This window comes from Chiloscyllium punctatum, chromosome 26 (genome assembly GCF_047496795.1).
Source record: "Chiloscyllium punctatum isolate Juve2018m chromosome 26, sChiPun1.3, whole genome shotgun sequence".
Lineage (NCBI taxonomy): Eukaryota > Metazoa > Chordata > Chondrichthyes > Orectolobiformes > Hemiscylliidae > Chiloscyllium > Chiloscyllium punctatum.
In genome coordinates this window covers 39,234,262-39,258,323 of record NC_092764.1, presented here as the reverse complement: position 1 = coordinate 39,258,323, position 24,062 = coordinate 39,234,262, and the positions used below count along the sequence as shown (strand labels likewise).

Sequence of the window (24,062 nt, the reverse complement as noted above, 5' to 3'; positions counted from 1 at the left end):
TAAAATTGTCTGCATGTGTACCAGGTACAATCACAACCATATTATCATTAAAATTATTTATCTGTTTATATTATGCCAAGTGGTACATTTCATTATATTGTGCTCTCCTAGTACCTATCACATGACACTATGCTTTGCACTTGTATACATCATAATCAAACAGATGGGCTCACTTTTAGGGTGGTGGTTGCATGATGGTAATGTCTCAGGGTCAAGTAATCCAGGAACAGTCTCTTCATATACATCCTGCAAAGACCTCTCAGGATTTTATATGCTTTAATCAGGTTATCTCTTACTCTTTTAAACTTCAGCAGATCTTAGCCCAAACTGTCCAATCTTTTTCTCATAAGAAAACTTACCCATTCCAGGTATGAGTTAAAAATCGCACAACACCAGGTTATAGTCCAATAGGTTTATTTGGAAGCATTAGCTTTCAGAGTGCTGCTCCTGTGTTGTGTGATTTTTAACTTTGTCCACCCCACTCCAACACCAGCATGTTCAAGTCATTCCAGGTATTAGTATACTAAACCCTCTCTGAACTGCCTCCAAAGCACTTACACGCTTCCTTAAAAAAGGTGACCAATACTGTACATAGTACTCCAGATGTGGTCTGTATAACTGCATAACTGAAGAATAACCTCTCTACTTTCATATTCAATTCCCCTTGTGATAAATGATAATATTTGATTGGCTTTCCTCGTGACTTGCTGTAACTGCACACTAACCTTCTGTAATTCAAACACAAGAGCACGCAGATCTCTTAGACTTCTCAGAGATTGACATTTAGATAATTTTTTTTAAAATTTCCTGCAAATGGACAAATTTGCATTTTCCCACATTATACTTAATTTGCCAGAATATTGCACATTCACTTAATCTATTTATTATCTTCTTTTTAGTCTCTTTATGTCATCTATGCAACTTTCTTTCCTACCTACCTTCAGCAAATTTGGCAAAAATACCTTTTGTCCCTCCATCCAAGTCATTTAGATAAATTGTAAACAGTTGAGGTCCCAACACCAATCCCAACGCCATACCATCATTCCATCTTGCCAAACTGAAAAAGATCCATTTATGCCTAATCTCAGCTTCCTGTTTACCACCCAATTGTTGCTTTCCCTTTCACAAAACCACGTTCTGACTCTGCTTCATTACCTGGGATCCAAATGCCCTGCTTTAAAGGCACCTAATACTTTCCCAATGACAAATTGTACAAGTGCTGAATCGAGGGAGAGTGGAAACTAATGCACCAACTATTTGACGAGTCACTTCTCTTAAGACCCTGGGACAAAGGCCATCAGGATGCAAGCATTTGTTAGCCCATAGCTCCAATAATTTACTCAGTGCCACTTCTGATTGTGATTTTGCTGAGATCCCCCTTCCCTTCCACTTCCTGATTTACTGCTGTTTTGGAATGTTTTTGTATCCTCTATAGTGAAGATTGATACAAAACACCTGTTTAATTCATCTGCCATTTCCTTATTTTTCATCATTAATTCTCTGGTCTCACTTTCTATCGGAAAAAAGTTCAATCATTATCTCTTTACCATTTTAAATATCTATTTTTATATTTCTAGCTTGCTTCCTCTTTTGCCTATTTTTTTCCTTTCAATTTCTAGGCCATCCTTTGCTTTTTTAATGTTCCAATCTCTTTTATTCATGTCCTTTAAGGAAAATATTGGCCATCCTTACCTAGTCTGACCTACATGTGATTCTAGATCCTCATTAATGTGATTGACCCTTAATGGGCCTCTGGGTAATTAGGGTTGGAGATTAAATACTGGCCTAGCTAGCAACGTCCACATCCCATGATCAAATAAAAACATACTTTTTTCTGAAGCATTGCTTAGCGCCTGCTTACGTCTTTAAGGACAGTGCTCCTTCTTTACACTGGATAGATATTTATTTATCATAGTTATGGGTATGTTCGCTGAGCTGGGAAGTTGATTTGCAGACATTTTGTTCCCTATCTAGGTGACACCTTTAGTGCTTTGGAGCCTCCTGTGAAGCGCTGCTGCATTGGGTCTTATATTTATAGGGTTTGCTTTAAATTCTGTGCCTTACAATTGTGTCCTCCACAATCACCTGATGAAGGAGCAGCGGTCCGAAAGCTAGTGCTTCCAATTAAGCCTGTTGGACTATAATCTGGTACGCATGTGATTTTTAACTTTGTACACCCCAGTCCAACACTGGCATCTCCAAATTATGATTTGTAAACCTCTCTAAAGTCACCTCTTAACCTCATACGCTCCAGTGAAAAATGTCCCAGACTATCCAGCTTCTCTTTATAACTCAAACCTCCCATACCTGGCAACATAATGGCGCAGATAGTTTTTCTAAACACTTCAGAGAGAGATTCATCATTTTGTTGTAATGTTGTTCTACAAAAAAAAAGTGTGGTTTGAACAAGAAATGTTCCATCTGAACTGTTCACCCCTTTTACCAGCAATAACACAATTTAAAGCAAAGTATCGACATCATATAAAATTTATCAATTGCACCAGCCTTCCAGCTACTTTTTTACTGTGTACAGCTTATAGAAACTTTCACTTGTAGACTAAAGAATATTAATTTTGGTATATATGTGGGTGTAAACCATGTATCACATAAATATGAATATCAGGTTGTGAGTACATTTGATAACATGGTTTTATTGGCTGTGCTATTCTAAGTCTTCAACACCTGAATGCATGAGCAATACTGTGATTGGATCCTATCAAGTTTTCATTTTCTTCTTTGGCAATGTTCTCCTCTCCTGTTGGCTACAGTTTCACAGCTGGACGTTGCCCTTTGAAAGCTCAGTTCAAGTTCTCAGTTCACCCATGAGGTTTGATGGTGAATGCCAGCAAGTAGTTAATACAGCCAAGTTACTGCCTGCCCACAGTTGATATTCACAGTTCCAGCTGAAGTCACTGGGCTGTGTTCACAAGTTGGCTCCTCTGGCCAGTTGTACTCTTTATAAACCCAGTGGCACCTAAACCAAATACTGAACAAACATAAAAAACAGAAAATGCTAGAAATGCTGTGCAAGTCAAGCAGCATTTGTGAACAGAACTCAGGATCACTCTTCACAGATGCTATTTGACTTGCTGAGTATTCCGATCAATTTGATATTTTTACTATAGATTTCAAGCAAATACAATATTTTGATTTTGCATTAATGTCAAATATTGTCCCCTTGTCATTGATCAATCCTGGCTTTTGAAGAGTATTGGTTAAGCGCCAGGAAGAACCAACATTGTAGGGCTATAGGGAAAGAGTGTGTGAGTGGCATTAGCTTAATTGTTTTTGGCAGAGAAGTAGCCTCGGCTCAACAAGCTAAACGGCTTCCTGCCACCATGTAACAATTGACTCCGTTCAATGAGAGATAACACAATGATGGATCCTGGAATTATACCAGTCTTCATGACTCAGAAAATCATTGGAAAACAGGGTGATGTGGAGACTTACTTGGGGGTCAGATACTATCACTTTAAGACACTTAATAAAGTCGATGACAGTGAATTGGACTGAATGACACCAGATGACATAGGCATTAGGATTGTTGAGGAGGAATCAAAGTGAATAGTATAAAACTTGCTACATTTTCAGGAATGATATTGTGCTAATCCCAACTACTATTGGCCCCTTAGCAATCTTATTTTCCTTGCTAAAGTTTGAACAACTAGGCAATAAATCCAATCCTGCCATCTCCCCTTCCCCAGCAGTCTTCATCAAGCTCTGATCAAGGGATGATTAGACGGTGGAAAACAATTGCAGAATCCTACACAAACAGATGTTCGAAAGCTAGTGGTACCTTATCATTTACATAACTCTTCTTTTGTAAGTATTTTCCCACTGCCTAATTCAGAGATTTTTTTTCTTATTCATTTTATGCTTACCTTTATGACCCTTTTCTGACTGTATGTTATCTTTGATTCTACTATGTTTTTTGTTAGGTACGCCCTTTGTTCAAGCCTAGTCTTCTGTTACTTGTATTGTTCCCTTGCTCTGGAGTGACAGCCTTCATATCTTAACACCTGCTTTGCTTTTTGTCCTCTTAATCCTAATTAATTGGAGAGACCATTTTAAGTAGATTAATAAAAGCCTCGCTAAACTGCAGTTTTCTTCATATGTCATGAAGCTACAGATGGGGCATATTTGACGAACTTTAAATGTTTAAGCTGGAAATTATATACATTTGGTACCAGGCATGTGATGAACCTGATTCCAACTGTGTAAACAGTATTAACCCTACAGATGGGTGACCCCTGGGTGAACTTGTCTCCTCAGTCAATTATTCAGCAGCAGTTTTCATCAGCGTTGTAGCTGGCATTTCTTTCACTCCCACAAGGTGGCCCTATAGACCATTTGTAAAGGAAGTCAGCCCTGACACATGAAACACAACGATCGACGACTGTAATCTTAAGGAAAAATTATCTGCAAATGTGTTGCAAATGTTTTATTATGTATTTTTGTATATTAGTGCACTGCATAGTGCATTCAACATCCATGGATGAATCTGAGGGCATGCTCCATCGCATTACATTTGTACCCTGACATAAAATAATGTCTTTTTAACTCCATTAGTGTCAACTTCCATCAGAAAGCATAGTGCCTGATACTAATAGTGTTAAAAAAGACTCACAGAAAAGCCCTGACAAAATTACTGGATAAATATAATTCTCAAAATTCTAGAGAAAGACATTGGTCTTAAGAAATTATTGACCTGTCCAATATTTTTGTATTTATGTTTGTGTGGATTGTAAAAGGATCTACTCTGGGTGAATTCCTCCCAGTTTTAGACTGTATATTGCTTTGCTCCTAACAGCAAATATGAAAAATGAAACATAAGACAATGCTCTTACACAGGTCTCGCAATATGTTGCAGATGGAAAGCTATCTGAAAATGCTGCATGTTTCTCAGTTGAAGCCTAAAATTGACACGTGCATTTCCATTTGCAGAATTCAAAAAAACAAACAACAATTAACTCTGGATGATTTGAGAATGACAGTGTGGTCTTAAAGGTCACATTTACCTTACCTGTAGAATATTACAGCACATTTCCATTCCTACAAAATAGTGGTCTTGGGTTTTCATAGTGGGAGAAGCTGGGGAGAATGGGGAGGGTGAAACCAGTAGTGGGCAGTAAATTCAAAGTTGGGCAGGTGAATGTCATGCCAACCTTAACAGCAGGTCCTTAATGAAGTAAAAACTCCCACAGTCTCTTCTGATGCCTGGCCAGATTTCTGATCAGTAGGAGGTGGTATTCTGGAATGATCTCCAGCAGTCAATGGGCTCTGAAGGTAATCAGGGATCGTGTGCAGGGTGCCATTGTAATTGGTGAGGAACCCGGAGGTAGGGAAGCATTAGCACCTATGCTAGGTACTGGGATGATCTCCGGTTCCTCCTGCAACACAAGCAGTACTACAATAAGCACTTTTCCTCTACAGGCCAGTCAGACCCTCATTCCATAGTCTTATTGCCAGGCTGCATACAATACTCACATCCCTCTGATAGGAAGTTAATATTTCATCAAGATGCCAAAGATATCATCAGGCTATGATTTCTGAATTTCTAAGTAGAACCTCAGTTATCTTTTGGAAAATTGAGCCTCATCTAATTTGCACCTCAAATTTATGCCTCTAAATCTTGAATATCTTAAACATTTCGTATCCAGCCTCATATCTTCCACGCTACATAAACAGTAACTATACAATCTCTGCTGCTCTTAGCATAACTGGCATAAAATTTCACACATTTATCACCCCAATCCTTTATTAATTTCTGGTTTGGTAATGGGTCAATTTAAAATTCTCATCCATGCACCCAAGTCCCTACATCATCTCACCCCTTCCTGTCTTAGTAACCTCCATCAATACTATAACTCTATGACTGACTTCTTGTGCATTCTGAGTTTCATCATTCTTTCTTAAGCAGCATTCCTTCATCTGCTAATGTCCTAAGTTGTGGAATTCGATCCCTCAACCTCTTGGCCTACCAACCTCTTTTTTTCCTCCATGAGATGCTCAGTAAAACTGCCCCTGACTAAGTTTTAGTTGCTGTTATATGCAGCAGGGGTCAACTTCTGTTTCATGAAATGCCTTTGTAGCATCTTACAACATTTAATTATAAAAATAATATCTAATGCAAGTTATTGTTGTTGACAATACTAATAAAGTAGTGGCAGATGAATTTCAGTGTGGAAAAAGTTGAAGTAATTAATTTTAGTGGGAAGAACCCAGAGGCAATATTCTTCGAAGGGCCAACAGTTCTGAAGGGGATACAGGAACTGTGGGATTAGGTATGTACATGCATGAGACTTGAAGGTGGCAGGACATGCTGAGAGAAAAGTTAATCATGCATAATAAACTATATTAACAGAATTAGTATACAATAGAGACAAGATAAAGAAAGTTATGCTGAACTTGTATAAGACACTAGTTTGGCTTCCGCTGGAGTATTGCATTCAGTTCTGGGTGCCACATTTAAGGAAAGTTGTAAGGACATTGGAAAGAGAGCAAAACAGCTTTGTGAGAATGGTTCCAGGGAGGAAGAATTTCAGTTCTACAGATGGATTTGAGCATTTAAGATTGTTTTCCTTGGAGAAGAAAGGCTGAGAGTAAATCTGAGAAAGGTATACAGAATCATGAAGACACCAATGATCTGTTCTCATGTGAAATGAGTGAGAAAAAGGTGAGTTCCAATTAAACATAATTGACAAAAGAAGTAAAAGCGCTGAGAAAATGGCATTTTCACCCATTGAATTGTTAAGGTCTGGAATGCACTGCCTGAGAGTGAGGTGGAGACAGGTTCAATTGATAGCATTAAAATGGTGTTAGACAATTACATGAAAAGGAGCTGTGTGAAAAGTAATGGGAAAGAAGAATGGCATGGAGTCATAATGCTCACTCAACGAACCACAGTGGGCCGACTGTCCTCTTTCTGTGCTGTGATAATTCCACGATTCGCTGCCATTAAAATATGGCTGCCAGGAATATAACAAGTTGTGGTCAGGAGCTAAGATGTTCAAAAATTAATCCCTTCCACACAGCTGGGGAAAGGACTTAAATCCCAGCCTGCGTATAGCTGATTTACCATACACAAAAGTATAGGAAAGTAGTCTTCATCAGCTTCAGCTTCTGATTGCCTTACTGGGGACGAGAGCTTGAGAATGCCATTTCTCTCTTCAAGGAGAGTAATCAGAGGTCAAGTGCTGCGATCTCACATTTTCAAACTGTTTCTTGTGCGAGTGGGAGGAGCAGTTGAGTGAGAGGGATGAGTAAGATATTCAGACTTATTCACATACTTGTAAAAGTGCTGAGCAGATTCTTTACTTTTCTGCATTAAAATGTAGTCAGCAGATTAAATTCTCAGAGTCGACTGTCTATATAGTGTCCTGTGCAATATTGAATGGCAAGTGTAATCTGAAGGAGCACAGCATCGCGGTCTTTATACCTGCAGATGGTGCTGTGAGAAAAAAACAGTCCTATCTGCAATCAAGCCGTGTGCTAGAGTAGGAATACATAGTACTGCACCCAGTCTACCTCGCACCGATCATGAATACTGACATTAAAACTACAGAACCAATATAGCACTGATAAAATTGTGAAAAAGTGTTCCTTACAAGCAGCCTGGCACAATTGCATATTCTTCAAGCCTGTGAGTGAGATGACGGCTGAGCCTCTGTTTTTTGCCCTACTGAGATAATTGAGGATCATAATGGTGGGAAAGGACTGCAGTCATCACTCGCTGTCTGTCAGGTATCAGTACTCATCTCCGTGTCATCTGTCACCATTGAAGCACTGTGTCATCTTTACTCAGCCTACAGAGCCGCTGTTTCTCATCCTGTTCATTATCTTGTGCACAGACCAGCCCCCCTTTTGTAAATGCATCTTTTTGTGACTCTCAATCTTCTGATTATGAATCGATGATCATGTGGTGTAAGAGAGATAGATGGCTTTTAGCTCCATCTTGTCTTCTCTAATTGTAAAATATTAGTTACATTAGACTCTGCTTTTTGATTAATGGAACTTATTTGGAGTGGCCTCTCCCATCCTCCCTCCCCCCCACCCCAAAGTCCTCCACTGACTTTCGAGAATGGAGTGATTTCAATTAAAGCAGACAAATAAGCCCTTCAGATTCGAGATAGCTAAGCTATATGTATTGAATCCACAGGGCCCACAAAGCTGCTGTTGATTTCTTATAGCAGAATCTTCAGTGACTGGATGGACACGCATGATTTAGTGGTTGCAGGTATAAATAAAATATGGAATATAATGAAGATCCAGTTTAAAAAATGATTACAGCTTTTTTTTCTTCAGAACGGCATATAATATTGAGTGAAAACACAGTGTGCTAAGTTCTCACAATCAATCAGTTCAATTACAAAAGGTCTATTCACTGCGATGTGTCAAGGTTTATGTGTTGCATAGAAGAAGATAAAGTTAAACAGCTACAAACAATCAGGCAAAAATTCTTTTCATCAGTTTGAAAAGGCTTAAATTAGATCTGCCACTTAATGTTTAATTTGGGCGATAACACTTTTTAAAGGAGATTGGTAATAAGCTGCGCGTGGCTCAAACAAGGCAATTTCGCATTTTGAGTATTGCTGTTTTATTGAAGGGCAGTTTAATATGCATGGAGAAGAATGATTTTTCATTTCGGTTTCAAGAATTCACACAATGACTGCGTTGTGCCTTTAAATACACGCCATTGCTTTTAAAGAAACGAAGAAACTCCAAATAACATGTTAACGCTTTCATCTTCAACAGTGCCTCTGATACGACGGGAGGGTGTTATCTCAAAATTAATTTTTAAATGAAATATCATGCAAAATTTTTTTAAAAAAAGCATTGTTCACTGACCAAGATATCTGTTGACGGTATTAGCTGCATTGTTAATGCATCTTGCAAAGGCTGAGGACAAGGCGAGATTGCCAGTTCTCTTGCCTCTCCACCACCTCCTCATACCCTTTTTATTGTTGTGAAGGAAGCAGTATTTGTGTAGGTGTGTCAAGGGTCCCAGTGCAGAACGAGTTAACTCAGTTTGATGTAAAGCTGAGTATATAAAATAGACTAAATCCTGCTGTTTTATTTTTTTTCCCCCTCTCTCGATAGTTTTTTCCATGCTATCCTGAAGATAGAATTACTGTTTGTAAGCAGCTGAAAGTCATTAGTGAGGCTGCAGTCTGTCAGGTGCTGGTGAAAATCTGCTGAAGCTGAATGGGTTCCTTTGCAGAGTGCTGGGAATTTGTCATGTGCTGATGAGCAGTTATAATAATATATGAGCAAATCACAAGCATTCTGCAAATTAATCAAATTTTTTTTTACTCATCTCTGGGAGAGCGTTTTTTTTTTGCAGCTCGGCATAGGTAAGGCAGTCTTTACTCACAGATGGTAGTGCTGGCATCAAATGGAATTTATATAACAGTAATTCTGACTTCCTGCCAGAAGTAGCCTGAGAGACACAAGGGAAATTGTGTGAGGGCAGTCATGTGGTTTCACAAAGGTTGTTGCGGTAAGTTTTAGGGAAAAGCTTAAGATTTCTTTCTGTCTGCTCTTGTTGTTTTAGCCTGAAGGAACAAAATCTTATTCAGTTGTGCCACAGGCCAAATCCACTGTGTAGTTTTTTTTTCTGAATGTGTACCAAAACACTGTTTCACAGCTGTTTGAACTCTTGGCACAAAGAACCATATGACTTCATGTCCTCACTCTTCCCTTACAAGGATTGGAGGAGGGAAAGTTCAAAAGGTTGTTGCTCTACACGCCGCAGGGTGGAGGGGACTTGCTGCTCAGGAAGTGATACTTTGCTCATTCAGTTAAACTGTTCTGTTTATCTCCACTTGGGGAATTTTGGGTAAAAAGAGGGAAACTTGAACTCATGCAGAACACAATACATTAAAAAAAACTGCTGGCACGACAAATACGTTCAAAAGTAAGCCTCGCAATTTACTTCACCGAACCATACTAGTTTTAAACTGTGCAGGATACACACAAATACATACACATACACACAGGGGAGATGGGAGAGAAAATGAAGGCGTTGTGTTAACAAAGCATTGTGACGGGTACATTATGGAGTCATATTACAAAAGGCCGCTCAGTTCTCACTGACATTTATGATTGAGAATTTCCTGCAGACCGAAGAATTTCAAAGCAATTCTGAGCTCAGAGACCCAATGAATTCTATTCTGCAGAGTCTTAAAAAGAGATGGCCCTAGTATCCCTTTGTTGTTCTGGTTCCAATTTTCCATGAAGATGTAAGGAGCCTTTCTTTGGGGGTGGAGGAATTGTACGTAAAAGGCAAGTAGGAAAGAACTGTTTTACAGTACATAAGCTGTAAGTCATGAGGGTTTGCTAAACATTTTCTTCTGAATTTTGAGAAGATGGAGAATCAGCTATGTTACATTAGAGAGTATCAGTAGACTGCAGTGTTTTGTATAATGTAAGGAGCTGCCCATTTGTTTTGGTTCACATGACTGCAGTGGAGTAAGTGGATTAGACTGAAACTTTACCATGCTTCATTGCAGCTGGTTGCAGACATCTGTCATTTCTCAGCTACGGCTTCAGTATCAGGCCACAAAAAAAAAGCAAAGTCTGACACCTTTCATTTTGCACAGCCTCTTATAGAATAATGCAATGGAGTCACAACTTTGTATTTCAAAGCAGGCCTTTCACTTAGATGTACATCGCTATCACTTAAAGGAAAAACTTCAAAATTCAAACTTGTATTTATTTTTTATATAACCAAAAAGAGATTTTTAGGATTTTTATACCATTTTTTAAAAAGATGATTGACATAAAATAGCCTGCAGACACAGAATACCTCGTATGTGTTGGCATATGAGTGGAATGAGGTTCCTTGTTCCTGTTATATGTCACTAATGTTTGGATAAAAATATAGGTATGTTCTCAATATTTAACACCATAGGTTATATTGTTAATATGGCTATTGTACAATAAACATGATTTTGTATTGCTTGAAGTATATGTGCAAAATTATCTGCACAACTTTTTTGCAATAAAATAGAGGGGGAGCTGAACCAATACCTCTGAATTTAAGTGCTGGAAGGCATATATTCTGGTTAACATAATCAGAGAAGATCAAAAATGAATATTGTGCAGATGTTACTCTTTCAGCCATCATTCAATCTTTGGCTTCGCGTTCACCATTTTAACTGTAAATCCATTGATTTTTTTTTTACTGAACATTGTTCTTTATGTAGAAATTAAAAGATTACATTCAGGTTGTGAAGAGCTCAAAAATTGGGTGTTGCCAATGTGTAACTCTCAAGTTGAAAATTATATTACAGAATAGCACTGGGTTAATTTTCAATATGTGCAATCTTTATTTATTTTGATAGCATATCAGGTATTTATGCAGACTTGGCTAATATACATATATGTAGACACTTGTCTTGGAGCACTAGATGCATGATCAATAATGTAAGTTAAAAGCCGTATTTGTCGAATATTTATAAGTGCACTACAGAAATGTGAACGAAGTAGAACTGCACCCATTCAATAGAGTTTATTTACAATACGAACAAGCATTTTATTTTTCCCCAAAACAACTTTACAATGTTTTATTTTCTCCTTATAACCACCACTCCAAAATTTTGTGTATTGAAATATCAGAATGAGAAAGATTTTAAGAGTTGCATTGGCAGAGTTAGTGTGGCAGCAAATGGCCCCTTTCACTCTCCTCAAAGCCTTGTGACAGCGCAGTGTGTGTTCCTATGCATTTATTGCAATACTTAATGCAATATTTTTTAAAAAGGGATTGTTCTAAAATAACATGCTCGAGTATATTTATAAATAGGTTATGGGACTTCATATCTTCCTCTATTATACCACATGTTCCTTTTGAACTACAGAACTAAAACTAGACTCTTATTTTTCCCTGCATTATAGGTCACAGGCCTTTCCAGTGCAGATACTGCCCATACAGTGCCTCTCAGAAGGGGAACCTGAAGACTCACGTTATGTGTGTGCATCGCATGCCTTTTGACAACAGCCAGTACCCAGATCGCAGGTTCAAGCGCTCGCGAGTTGAAACGGAAGCTCCTGGGATTTCAGAAGAAGCAAGTGTTGTGAAACCTGGGAGCTCTTGTGAACTGCCAGTGGAAACCAGTCAGGACCAAGAGTAATACAGTGGAATAATATAAATACTTGCAATATATGTTTTTACAGAGCTTTTTTGATATGCATTCAGAATGAGCAAATGTTTATGGCATTCCAAGGAAAGAATTTGTGAACTATATAGAATAAACACCCCAGTATTGTGATCGACAGTATAGAACATAAAAGCAAGAGTTTCCAGTCCTCCCAACTGGCTGCCAAACTGTTACCTAGCAACAAGTACTTCGAAACATCACAGGTGGGAGGATAAAGTGGTTCTAAAAGGTGGGAGGAGGTCATCAGTTACTTAAAAGCCGGACATTTAAAAGTTTAAAGTGGTCTTTGTCCAAAAATAATGCTCTTAACAGAAAAATGATACCATCTGAATGATTTAGCATTGCCTTGAAGATCTGGGGCTGTGTTTTCAGTGTTGAAAACACCTTTATAATATGACACCAGCTGCTGTCATTCGCTTAGCATAGTAATGAGATGTGTTGGTAGACTGCCATGGTGCCAGTCTGACTGGAGCTGTCATTTGTAGAAAAAAATCAATTCAAGTGGTGTCGCAACTGCACTATAGAAGAAATCTTAGACGGCCCGTGAACTAGGGTCAGTAGTGACCTATGGTAAAGTGGGTTGGGATGTTGCATCTTCATTTTTTTTCGATTTGTAGCCAAATGAATCAATGGAAGAGAATAAAACACAATGCAAACATGTTAGCCATTTCTTTTGGTATCTGTTGGTAGTGGAGTGAAGAAAGCATTTTTTTCTTTCTTTAATTAAAGGAATTTTCTTCTGTGGAGAAATAGGTTATCAATAATCAAATTATAGACGAGTTAGGGGATTTTGGGGAAGAGGGTGGGGTAGGTGGGGGTGAGTGTTACTGAGCACTGAGAGATGTTAAGTCTGACAGTAGAGGGCACTAGTGGGAAGTGGGCTGTTTGTAGCAAAGGATCAGCATGATTTTTACTTGAGCAGAATCCCCAGGAGCAACAATTTGCTAATTTTTGTAAACATGAAAGACAAAAAAAAAGGGTTTTTCCTGAAATGTTATTGAATATTAGAGAAGATGAAGAAGCCCAATCATCCTTAATTTCCTGCTCTGTGTGTATTTAAAAAATGTTGAAGTGTTCAGTCTTTTTCCTTTGTTTTATTTTGTAAAATAGAAACAATGGAACTTGTGGTGTATTTTTATGAATTTTAGCTTTTGTACAATTCCGAATCTCCAGAGTTTAATTTCATCATGATATAGGAAGCTTTTAAAGAAATAGAAGCTTGTGATGAATGACGTGATTAATATCATTCTAGGAAAATGATGTGTGAAGGTTTTTAGCAACACAAAATCAGCCCGAAAATTGAAATCAAGTAAACTTATAGCCTTTGGAATCTTACTTCCTTCATCAAAAGCAAAACTGGTGCTTCTTCTTCCAATGGTAGATGAGTATTGGTGTCTTCTGAAAAAATAAGTCAGACTTGAAAAGTCAATATCTTTCCATGTAGGCTGGGAGCAGAAAGTAAATCCCAGGGCCTTAAAACTTCTGTTCTGCCTAAAGCAGTTTACAGTAATCAGAAACTGCAATCTATGACTTGTGTAAATAAGAAAAAAAAAAGCTTAGTACTAACCTGAGGTAAGGATAAAATCTCAGGCTAAGAGAGAAGTAAGGTTTGCATATGCTGGCTACTAGGAAGTCAACCAACCGAAGCCACAGTTTAATTGAGGTCGCTAACTAAGACCTATCTGGCGTATAGCAAGCTGGTTTTATTGTTTTCTAGTATAGTTCTCACTGCCTTACTTAAATCCAGATGATAAACTTAATGCAACTGTTTCTAAAGATCCCAGCAAGGGATCGAAATGTTATTAAACATTTCTGAACGACTGTAGTAAGCTTTAGGATATTAACTGCACTACTGTGTTTGGTGACTGTGTCAGTCGCTTGCTTTCGTGTGTGTGTGTGTGCGTGTGTATGTGTGAGTGTGTGCCGCCTACAGTATCTTAGCAAACACATTCCATTCTTGCACTTTTGAAATCTTTCAGTATTCTTCTGTGTCTTTCAGCATTTCAGATGACAGGCAATAATTCTGTTTGTGACACTGGAAACATTTCCCTTTCTGTGACGTGTGCGTTGATTCCATTTAGTCAGGTGCTACTGTCCCTTTTTTTTTCTCTGACGTAGACCTTTCCAGAACATTTGTAACTTGTAATACAAACAAGTGACAGCAGCAGTGATACATTGTCAGATTCTGAATAACATCATGCTTCACAAATCTAAACATGTCAACATTTCTCTGTACTTCTGTAGTGTGTGAAACTGGTCATGATATTGTCTACATTCCTAAATGAAGGAGTTCCTATCTTGGAGGAGATCTGAGATCAATAGAGTAGAGGATTTTGTTGCCTTGCTTGTAACAAGTAGATGACTTTGTATTTAAAGTTTATTCTTGGTCATTATTTATTATACATCAGTTGACAGAACTTTATTCTGGTATAGAAGTATAAAAGTTGTTTTTCAGCGATGACTGTTTTCTTTCCGCTGTTAGAAGCAAGATGTCTTTGAAGCAGTACAGTTTTATCCAGTGTTTTACGCAATAAAACCTCTACCTCTGAAAGAGCAGATTTCGTCTTGTTATTTTGTAATAGTGCTTTTAAAACATGCCATTGTATAATTCAGAAGTCTTTCTTTAGAGTGAATCCTGCAAAATTACTGCTTTGGGTCCTGTCTGAGGAAGCTGCTCAGAATATTCATAACTGTGAAAGCCAAAATAGCTTATACTTCCATTCAGAAGCAGTCTGAATTCTTCAAGCTACTTTTTAAAAATATATATTTGGTGCAAATTTCCCAGCTCATGGCATTCAGTAAACGATGAATCGTAGTTTTCTGGTTTGCATCTTGGTCTGAAATATATGCCAGTTTCTGTGCTGAGCAGACTGGAGGAAACAGTTTTCCCAAATTGGCTGGGTGCCTCAATTGTTTATGCCAGTACGTGAAGACAAATACATATGCTGTCCCACCAATTGATTTCTGTCATGCATCCTCATTCTCTTATACTCTTTCCTTTTTCGTCGTTATGCAGACTGGCGGTGGGGGAGGGGGTCCTATTAGGAGAGGCATTCAAGCTGCTTAGTACTTTGGAGTAGGTCAAGAAGGATAATAGTCCAAGATCTTGTTCCTGCACTGAGTCTTTGGTTCCACATGGTTTCAGTAAGAAGAATTTTAAAAGGGTAAAGATGATTGAACTCCAGAAATCTATTATGCTGATTATTTAGGCTGTGCTCTGACACTAGTTTGTGTGTACATTTTAGGATTAGAGTGGTGCTGGAAAAGCGCAGCCGTTCAGGCAGCATCCGAGGAGCAGTAAGATTGACGTTTCGGGCAAAAGCCCTTCATCAAGAATAAGGCTTTTGCCCGAAACGTCGATCTTACTGCTCCTCGGATGCTGCCTGAACTGCTGTGCTTTTCCAGCACCACTCTAATCCAGAATCTGGTTTCCAGCATCTGCAGTCATTGTTTTTACCTGTGTGTACACTTTTGCTAACACTTTATTCATATAAATCCAGGGACCTCCCATGTAAGTAGTTAGAAATTCAGAGTCTTAGTACATTATTTAGCAATCTGTGGTGGGTATGGAAAATTTCACTTTTAATTCCTCACAGAGGGTTCCCAAACCTAGTTATATTCTTTTTTATTGGAGAAATAGAAGATGCAGAGGTTCTTTGATCCAAGTTAAAATGAGGAAGTCAGAGTGAGATTGACTCTTTCAGGTTTGCTGCAGCTGGTATGTGGCTAGTACTGATAGGGTCATCGCTGTAAGTCTTCTGATCTCCTTCCTGGCTTCTGATTTGTGGTTTTGTAGAAGGAGTATGCCCCCTAAAAAAAAAAGCATCACAAAACTGTTCAACTCTTCATGCACTCTCCACCATAATCTACCCTCCTTTAGTTTTTGCTATCCTGTTGTGTTAGAAAAGTGGAAGGAAACACCAACTCCATGGAAGTCACCCATACTATGGTTAGGTTTGCCCTTAATTCTGCCAAACTGATTGGTTGTCAAGAGAGTTGGCAAGCATTCCCTCCAACTGAAATTAATCAGCCGGTCAAAGACATTGTGATGCTCGCTCATTATCAGAATGCACCATGTTTACTGTACCTTGTACATTATGGTGTGAATATGATGCATTAATGTGAAATACCCAAAGAGGATTGCTTCAAGATGAATAAACTACGTAGAATGGACGATTTACAAATCTTTGCCTCTTATTTTTTCTTGAATGTTTTCCCTGCGAATGGTTACAATTGTGCATTATTTATGTTGGAGCTAATATTGCATTTTTTAAAATTCTGAACTTCTTCATTTTATTATATGCTCACTGATTAAATCTGTGCAGATTTTGAATCTTTCCCTCATTGGGAATTGTGCTCAACACATCTGCTGACAGCTTTAAACACAAATATTATTTTGCATTGTGAGTAAAATAAGCTAATGGAAGTTCAGCATTCTAATCAATAGCACTTGTTTTATGAAATGGATATCTGTTTCAATTGTTAGAGCAAAATACAGGGTAACATTAATAATGCAAACTGCTTGCAGTAAAAATAATTAGGGACACATTTAAAAAGCATAGAAAACAAAATGAATCAGAACACTCTTTAATATTTGGTTGTCCTCTCATTTGCTCAGTTTACAGGTGCCCATCATTCTTGGTTGATAAAACTAATGCCTGAAAATCTCGAACCAAATTGCTTCACCAGAAATTAAGATCTCCTCAGACAGTAGCTATAGTCAATGATGCTCTGTATCATCAATGCTTTTGTGCAAGTCAGGAAAAATGTATTGCACGTTCAGACAAGTTTTGAATTTATAAATTCCGAATAGGACACTAGTTGGTTCCATTAATTAAAAAGTCCAAGAAGTTGAAAAAAATTCACGGTTTTGAATTTAGTGCTATTGGAAATAATTCTTTTCAGGTTCTCACTCTAAATACATCACAGATTCAGATTCTTCTGAGTGAAACACCATCCTAACTTATGCTTTATATTTTTATCCTCAGTTCAACATATATGCTCTCTTTCACACTAAAATAATTATGAAGGAAACAGCTGTAGTTTCTGTTTTACAAATAAACATTGCAATACTCAAGGAGAAAGTCATGAGTTCAAGATGCTATCTCAAACAACAATCACCAAAGAGAAGTAGAGTAGACTACTGATGTTTTGAGCACTGGAGAGTCAGAAAATAGGTTCCAATAATAAGCCCAATATTTTTCACAAGGCCAGGAACTCAATAGTATTTGGGATATTCTGCTGATGTTGATAGAGTGGATCAAAACCAAGGCAGACAATGCTTGCTTATCACCAGTTACCATTGGTAGTGAGGGTTAGGATTTATCCACTTAGATACTGGATCACAGATCTATGCATAATCCTATTAATAGTCTAAGGTCTCCTTCCCAACTGTGTTTCAAGCTGATTTTGATTTAGTCCTTGAGACAATAATTAATAATAGACCTTGAACACAATTGATATTCCCAGGCATTGTGACTGTAAGTTTTCCCATTCTTCTTATTTATTTACAATAACATCATCAAATAGCATTTCAAGGTCAGAGCATTACATATCTTTAGATTTGATTCATGCAAAACCAATAGGAATAAGAAGCACAGACTAATTCAGTTATTGATGACTGTGAAACGGAGAGAGATGTTTATGAATATGATTCTCAGATTGTCTTTGGTTTTTTAATGAATTGAGAAATTTTAGTCTGTTTTTTCAGAGGTTGTGCTTCTATTTTGTATTGACTGAGAAAAATCCAAAGGGTGCTCTATGGGGGATGTATGTTGAGTCAGGAAATCAAAGACCAAAGTTGTCTTCCTTCCTTCTACATCTATCATATACGTACCATTATCAAACAAGGCGGGAGCAGCTGGACAAAAAAGTCTGGTATCCCTCAGGCTTTGCAAAGATTTATAAACTCCCACAGGAGTAGCATGATAAATAAATTGGTAGAGATAGCAATAACAATTCTTTCTCACTAGGTTGTAATCCCTCCTGACATAACATGATAGAAAGGTAGAAGCTTCATATAGGCAGTCTGTGATAGTGCATTTATGTTTCTGGGAATGGCTACAGTTGCAATGGGCCTATGTGAGCTCCCAGTTTCAGAAATCTAAGGTCTTCAAGGTTTAGTTCTTCTGCAATGTCAAAGTATCCTCATGAAGCCCATTAGTATAGAGCTATTCCTCAGCAGTGAAGCTTTTCATAATCTCTGAATAATGACTTTAAGTATTGTGACATCAGTGCATGTGTGAAAGGCTCTATTAGTTTATTCAGGATTACCATTCTAAATCTTCCATATTTTTCTTTTCAGAGGATTACTTCAAGCTTAAGGGCTATGGCCATTTTAAAAGGTTGAACAGGTCATCTCTGGGATCAGGGGTGTGTGTGTTGTTTGAAGGTGGAGGCTCTAGGGTTGCGGGATGCAGGCTGCACAGGAATTATGAATGAAGCACTCAGCTGTTCTCTTAGTTCAGCCTTCTACAAGGTCAGCATTACAAGAGTTGTTAGCAGTTGAAGTCTCCATCTGTGGCAGCAACAGACAAGGTCTCCTTCCCAACTGTGTTTCAAGCTGATTGAAAGGTGCTGCACCCAACTTTCTGTTTCAGAACAGTCTGAACAGTATCAGCAGTGAGATTTTCTGTACTCCCCTCTGTTTGAGAAACACCCTGTTAGTCAGTGCAATTGTGCTTAGCTTTAGAAGCAATCAGCAACTGTAAAAGAGAGTGTTAAAGCATGCATTAAGCCCGGGTATGCCATTAGATAATGGCCATGATTAAGGGACATCTGCTGTTGCGACAGTTCTCTAAAACTGTTGTGTTACTTAGATTAGATCAATAAACAGAACTTACATTCACATAGTATAGTTAATGTCTTGAGTACTTCCTAAACCATATCAGAAACAATGAGCCTTGGATCTTGAGCCCTCTATTGGATCAAAACGTAGATCGTGAAGCAGGAAGTATAAGTGGCACATTGCCAATTGAGTACATTGGCTGAATTATTTAGCTGGTAAGGCTGCCTATGTTCGTGAAAAAACAAAAGGAGGTTCCTCAAGCTGGAGACTGCCTTTGAAGATTTTGGCAAATTTAAAAATTAAATGTTGCCACAGCTAGCAGGCCATCTCTGGGGAGGGGCTGTCTATCACAGAATAACCTGCAGCTACAGCTCTAGCCCTCTGTCAATCATAACTTGGAGGCTGGTGGAGATTGAAGACAACAATGTTGAATGAATGGATATTCCTGTCCCCGGTCTGTTGCTGGGAAGCCACCTCCATCCGTTTGCTGGGATTTCATCTGGTGGGAAATGTGGTGCAGTGAGTGGAGACTGACAACTCTCAATAGTACTTTAATTGGGCCTAATTGGCTACCTGCCTCTCGCAGAAGTGGAGCCATCATTTACCATAAACAACCTGAGACCAGAGGTACCAACAAGTGTCCAAACTGAAAAATGGTATTGTCTCCTCAGCCCAAAATAAACTTAGCTGAATAATTCCAAAGGTGTACTATTAAAATAGAGTCACTGTTTTGGCAGGAAAACATAGCCACCAGTTTACACATGGATAATTCCCACAAACAATAGCATAAACAACCTTATAATCTGTGATAATGTTATTGGTTCATGGAACAAATATTAACTTGACTATAAAGAGAAGCTTCCATTCTACTTTAAATAATGCCATTTGATATTTTATATCCACCTGAGAAAGCAGACAAGACTTTGATTTAACTTTTCACCTAAAAAGCAAATATTAAGAACAATTCTTCTTTGTCAACTAACAATTGCAATAACTTTAATTTGCATAACACTTTTAGCACAAAATAAAACGTAAATTATTTTGCAAGTAAGTGTAAAACATTTCTCCAAACCAGAAAGAGAGAGATTAGGAAGCATGATCAAAATCTTGCAAGTGATGGATTTTGATAAAGTTTCCAAAGGTGAAGAGATCTATCACTTTTAAGATTAGTTTAAGTGGGAGCTCTACAACCAGAGATGAGGCAAAAAGAGAGTACATTACATATAAGACCAGAATCTGAAGAATGGAGCATTCAGAAGTGGATATAGGGCTGGCAAAGTATCTCGAATTTGAATGGAATGAGTTCAAATGTGATTCATAGATAATCTTACAAACAACTGAGAAGGGGTAAACTTCCTCCTCACTTTACTACCGCCTCAATTGATTGTAACAAAGTTTTAATCCTTTTTAGAAGCAGGCTATACATTTTCCACATTAAATATAGTTAGTTAATCTCTACTACAAGGAGTAAAGAGACAATCACAAGGTTTTCTACACGAAAAGAAAGTGTAATTTTTTTATCTGTTAATCCTGAGAAAAGTGATAAAGACATGATAGCAAGCATACAGCAATAATGCAATCAGTTGGACCCTCACATGCACAAGTGTAAAGTTAAAATAGGATAGTATCCAGTACAAAAGAAGAAAAAATAATATACAAGTTGGGTATCCTTGAGTCATCAAGATTTAGTGAAACCAGAGTTGATTAGCTAGCTTCTGGGATCATCAACATTAATGAGTATCAGTTATCTTTCTAGTCCTCGATTCACTGACTTTTTTTCTAGTCAGTTTTAGCACATGATTTAGCATAGTTTTAAATAAGAGTATATAGGAGGGAAAATGAGAGGCCAGAAAGGAAAGTCTTGGAATAATTGCATCTGAATATGAAGAAAGCATGTATTACAGGTGATGGTGGGACAGAGATAGAAGCAGAATCAAGTTTTTTTTTCAGTTGGTTATAATAGTAATGAACTGAATGCAAAATTGTAATTGTCAGTTGAGAGGAAATGAAAACATTGATGCTGTGATTGGCCACTGTACAGCGATGGGGAGGAACCAGAGTCAGTGTCAGGGAAATGAAGCTCATGGTATGATTAAAGGACAATGTTCTTGCTCTTACAATTAGCTGAACTGGAAGATTTGTGGCTCATCCGAGGTGAGGTATTGTGGAAGCAGTTTGAAAATGAATGGACAGCTGACTTCAGATCAATGGTAGAGAGGTTGGAATAGTCATCATCAATAATGTGTGAAAGCTGACTTTGGTTTCAACATAGTCAACAAAGGGCAACTTGTAGACAAGGTAGAGGTGGGGTCCAACTATAGATCTTTGGGGAAATTTGAGTGTAGGGAGAGGAGCTATTTAGGGAGTTGAGTGAGCTATGTACAAATGGGTAGGAATGGAACTGAAGAAAATTTCTGAATAAGGTGGTACAGTGGCTCAGTGGTTAGCACTGCTGCCTCACAGCACCAGGGACCCAGGTTTGATTCTAGCCTCAGGCGATGGTCTGTGTGGAGTTTGCATATACTCCCTGTGTCTGCGTCGGTTTCCTCCCATAGTCCAAACATGTGCAGGTTATGTGAATTGACCAAGCTAAATTGCCCATAGTGTTCAGGGGTGTGTAGACTAGGTGCATTAGTCTGGGGAAATATAGAGTAGGGTGATGGGTCTGTGTGGGATACTCTTCAGAGGGTCAGTGTGGACCTATTGGGGCAAATGACCTGTTTCTATATTGTAGGGATTCTATGAAAGGTTTGTTTCAATTTTCTCATGAGCTTTATTTCAGATGTTCCTATGGATTGACAAAGATTTATGTGACATCTTTCACAATCTCAGAATTTCCTAAAACAAACAAAAGTACATTTGATGTGTAGTCAGTGCATGAATATAAGGGAAGTCAGCAGCCAATTTGTGCTCAGCAAGCTCTGACAACAGTAATGAGATAGTTTTGGGTTTTGATTCATTTCAGTAAGCAACTTACAGGTCCCCAAATTTTCATAAGCATATGATATGCATTAGTTTGAACCACAGATGATCTCTAATCACATAGTACGATAAACCTCTCTGTTATTCCCTCATAACTATCTTTGTTTGCACGTTTTCTGTAATGATCATAACTGTACCTTTGATGATTTCTCCTGCCCAAAAACACAGCACTGAATTTAAGATTGTGAAAATAAAACTGGTAGACATAAATCCAAAATTAATGAGCTTCAAGTGAGACTGGAGATTAGAAGGATTTCTTTCCACACTAAACATGGAATAGACTGCAGGGAATGCAGTTAATACTATGTTGACTGACTGCTTCAGAAATGACCCAGACAAACATGGAGTTAGGATAAAAGGAGAAAAATGCCTGCAAATCTGATATCAAACCCAAAGTACTGGAAACACGCAACAAATACATTAGCAACTGTGAAGAAAAATGTGCAATGAAACATTTCGTCTGAATGAAAATAAAGAATGAAAATTATCTTACTGTTAGAAAATTCTACCCGGAAATGTATAAAATCAAGTTTACAAACACTTTGTGGCATTTATATGTGGGTTACCCATTTGGTACAATGATTAATAACCATAATGATAAAAAAAAAGTGTTGAAGAAATTGAACAGATCTGGCAGCATTTGTGAAGAGAGAAGCAAAGTTAACATTTTGAGTCCAATTGAATGTGAAATTTTAAATTGTTTCTCTCCAAATAGACACCGCCAGGCTGACTGAGCTTCTCTGGCACTTTATGTTTTTTTTCTTACAGATCTCCTTCATCTGCAGAACTTTGCTTTTATTTTGGTACTTTGTACTATTCAGTAGAAATGTCATCTGCTTTCTTATCTTCCATGCAGCTATGCTGCCCTGCTACTCTCTGGGAGGAACAATACAAAACTCATCATAACGGTCACTGTCCATGAATTGAGAGTGTTGGTAAGAGAATGCATTTGATTCAAAGCTTCATCACTGAGTCACAGCCTCTGGGAAGCACTTTATAAAATTTGCTTGATTTTCATGATTTTAACCTTAATGGAATGAAATTGGGAGGCTGCTTGTTCTCTCAGATTACCATCAAGCATTAAAGACAATAAGCTACTCCATTATTTCTTGTCTCCACATTTCAGTTGTTTTTTTGTGAAACATCTTCCTCACTCCATGACACTTTATGTAGACTATTCTAATTTCAAAATCAAACCCTTATTTTAAATTAACTGCAACCACTTAATCAGCAGTTACAACTTTATCAAGTGCAGAGGTTCACGTTATTTATTGCCTACCCACTTTAAAGTCACCACCTGCTGACATAAAGCAACCAGTGTAAAGTTTGCAAATTAATTTCTTTAATGCATAGTTCGTGTACAAAAATGATTGTACAAATTATAAAACACATAGTCAACTTAAATAATGTCTTTAAATAACTACACTAAGATAAATGGTAGAGCAAAGTGTTCAAAGGACACTGAAAGTCTGCAGGGGGCGAGGATAGGTTGTGAGTGGGCAAGGGTCTGGCAGATGGAGTACAATGTTAGTAAATGTGAGGTCATCTATTTTGTTAGGAATTATAGTAAAATGGATTATTATTTAAATGGTGAACAATTGCAGCATGCTGCTGTGCTGAGAAATCTAGGTGTCCTAATGCACGAATCATAAAAGGTTGGTTTGCAGATGTAGCAGGTAATTAAGAAGGCAAATAGAACATTGTCCATTGCTAGAGGGATGGAGTTTAAAAATAGGGAGGCAATGCTGCAGCTGTATAGGGTATTGGCACTGGAGAGGGTGCAGAGGAGATTCACTAGGTTGGTTCTGGAGTTGAGAGGGTTGGCTTAAAAGGAGAGATGTTGTAGATTGAGACTATACTTATTGGAAATTAACAGAATGAGGGGGGGGGGGCAGCATGGAGAAATATATAAAATTACAAAGGGAGTAGAAAAGAGAGAAGCAGGGAAATTTTTCCCGCTCGTGGGTGAAACTAGAACTAGGGGGCAGAGCCGCAAAATAAAAGGGACCAGATTTAGGACTAAGCGGAGGAGGAACTTCACTTCCCAAAGGGTTGTGAATCTGTGGAATTCTCTGCCCAGTGAAGCAGTTGAGGCTACCTTGTTAAATGTTTTTAAGGCAAAGATAGATGAATTT

General features: G+C 38.0%; 1 protein-coding gene across 11 annotated transcripts in view; it reads left to right on the top strand.

The window, feature by feature from the left end:
- Positions 1 to 14,709, top strand: part of znf536 (zinc finger protein 536) — a 597,614-nt gene extending 582,905 nt beyond the window's left edge. For all 11 annotated transcript variants that reach the window (XM_072596176.1, XM_072596180.1, XM_072596174.1 and 8 more), the window contains one exon: positions 11,896 to 14,709. In XM_072596176.1, coding sequence (XP_072452277.1) covers positions 11,896 to 12,131 — 236 coding nt within the window. In that variant the 3' untranslated portion in view covers positions 12,132 to 14,709. The remainder of the gene's footprint in view (positions 1 to 11,895) is intronic.
- Positions 14,710 to 24,062: the final 9,353 nt, after the last annotated feature.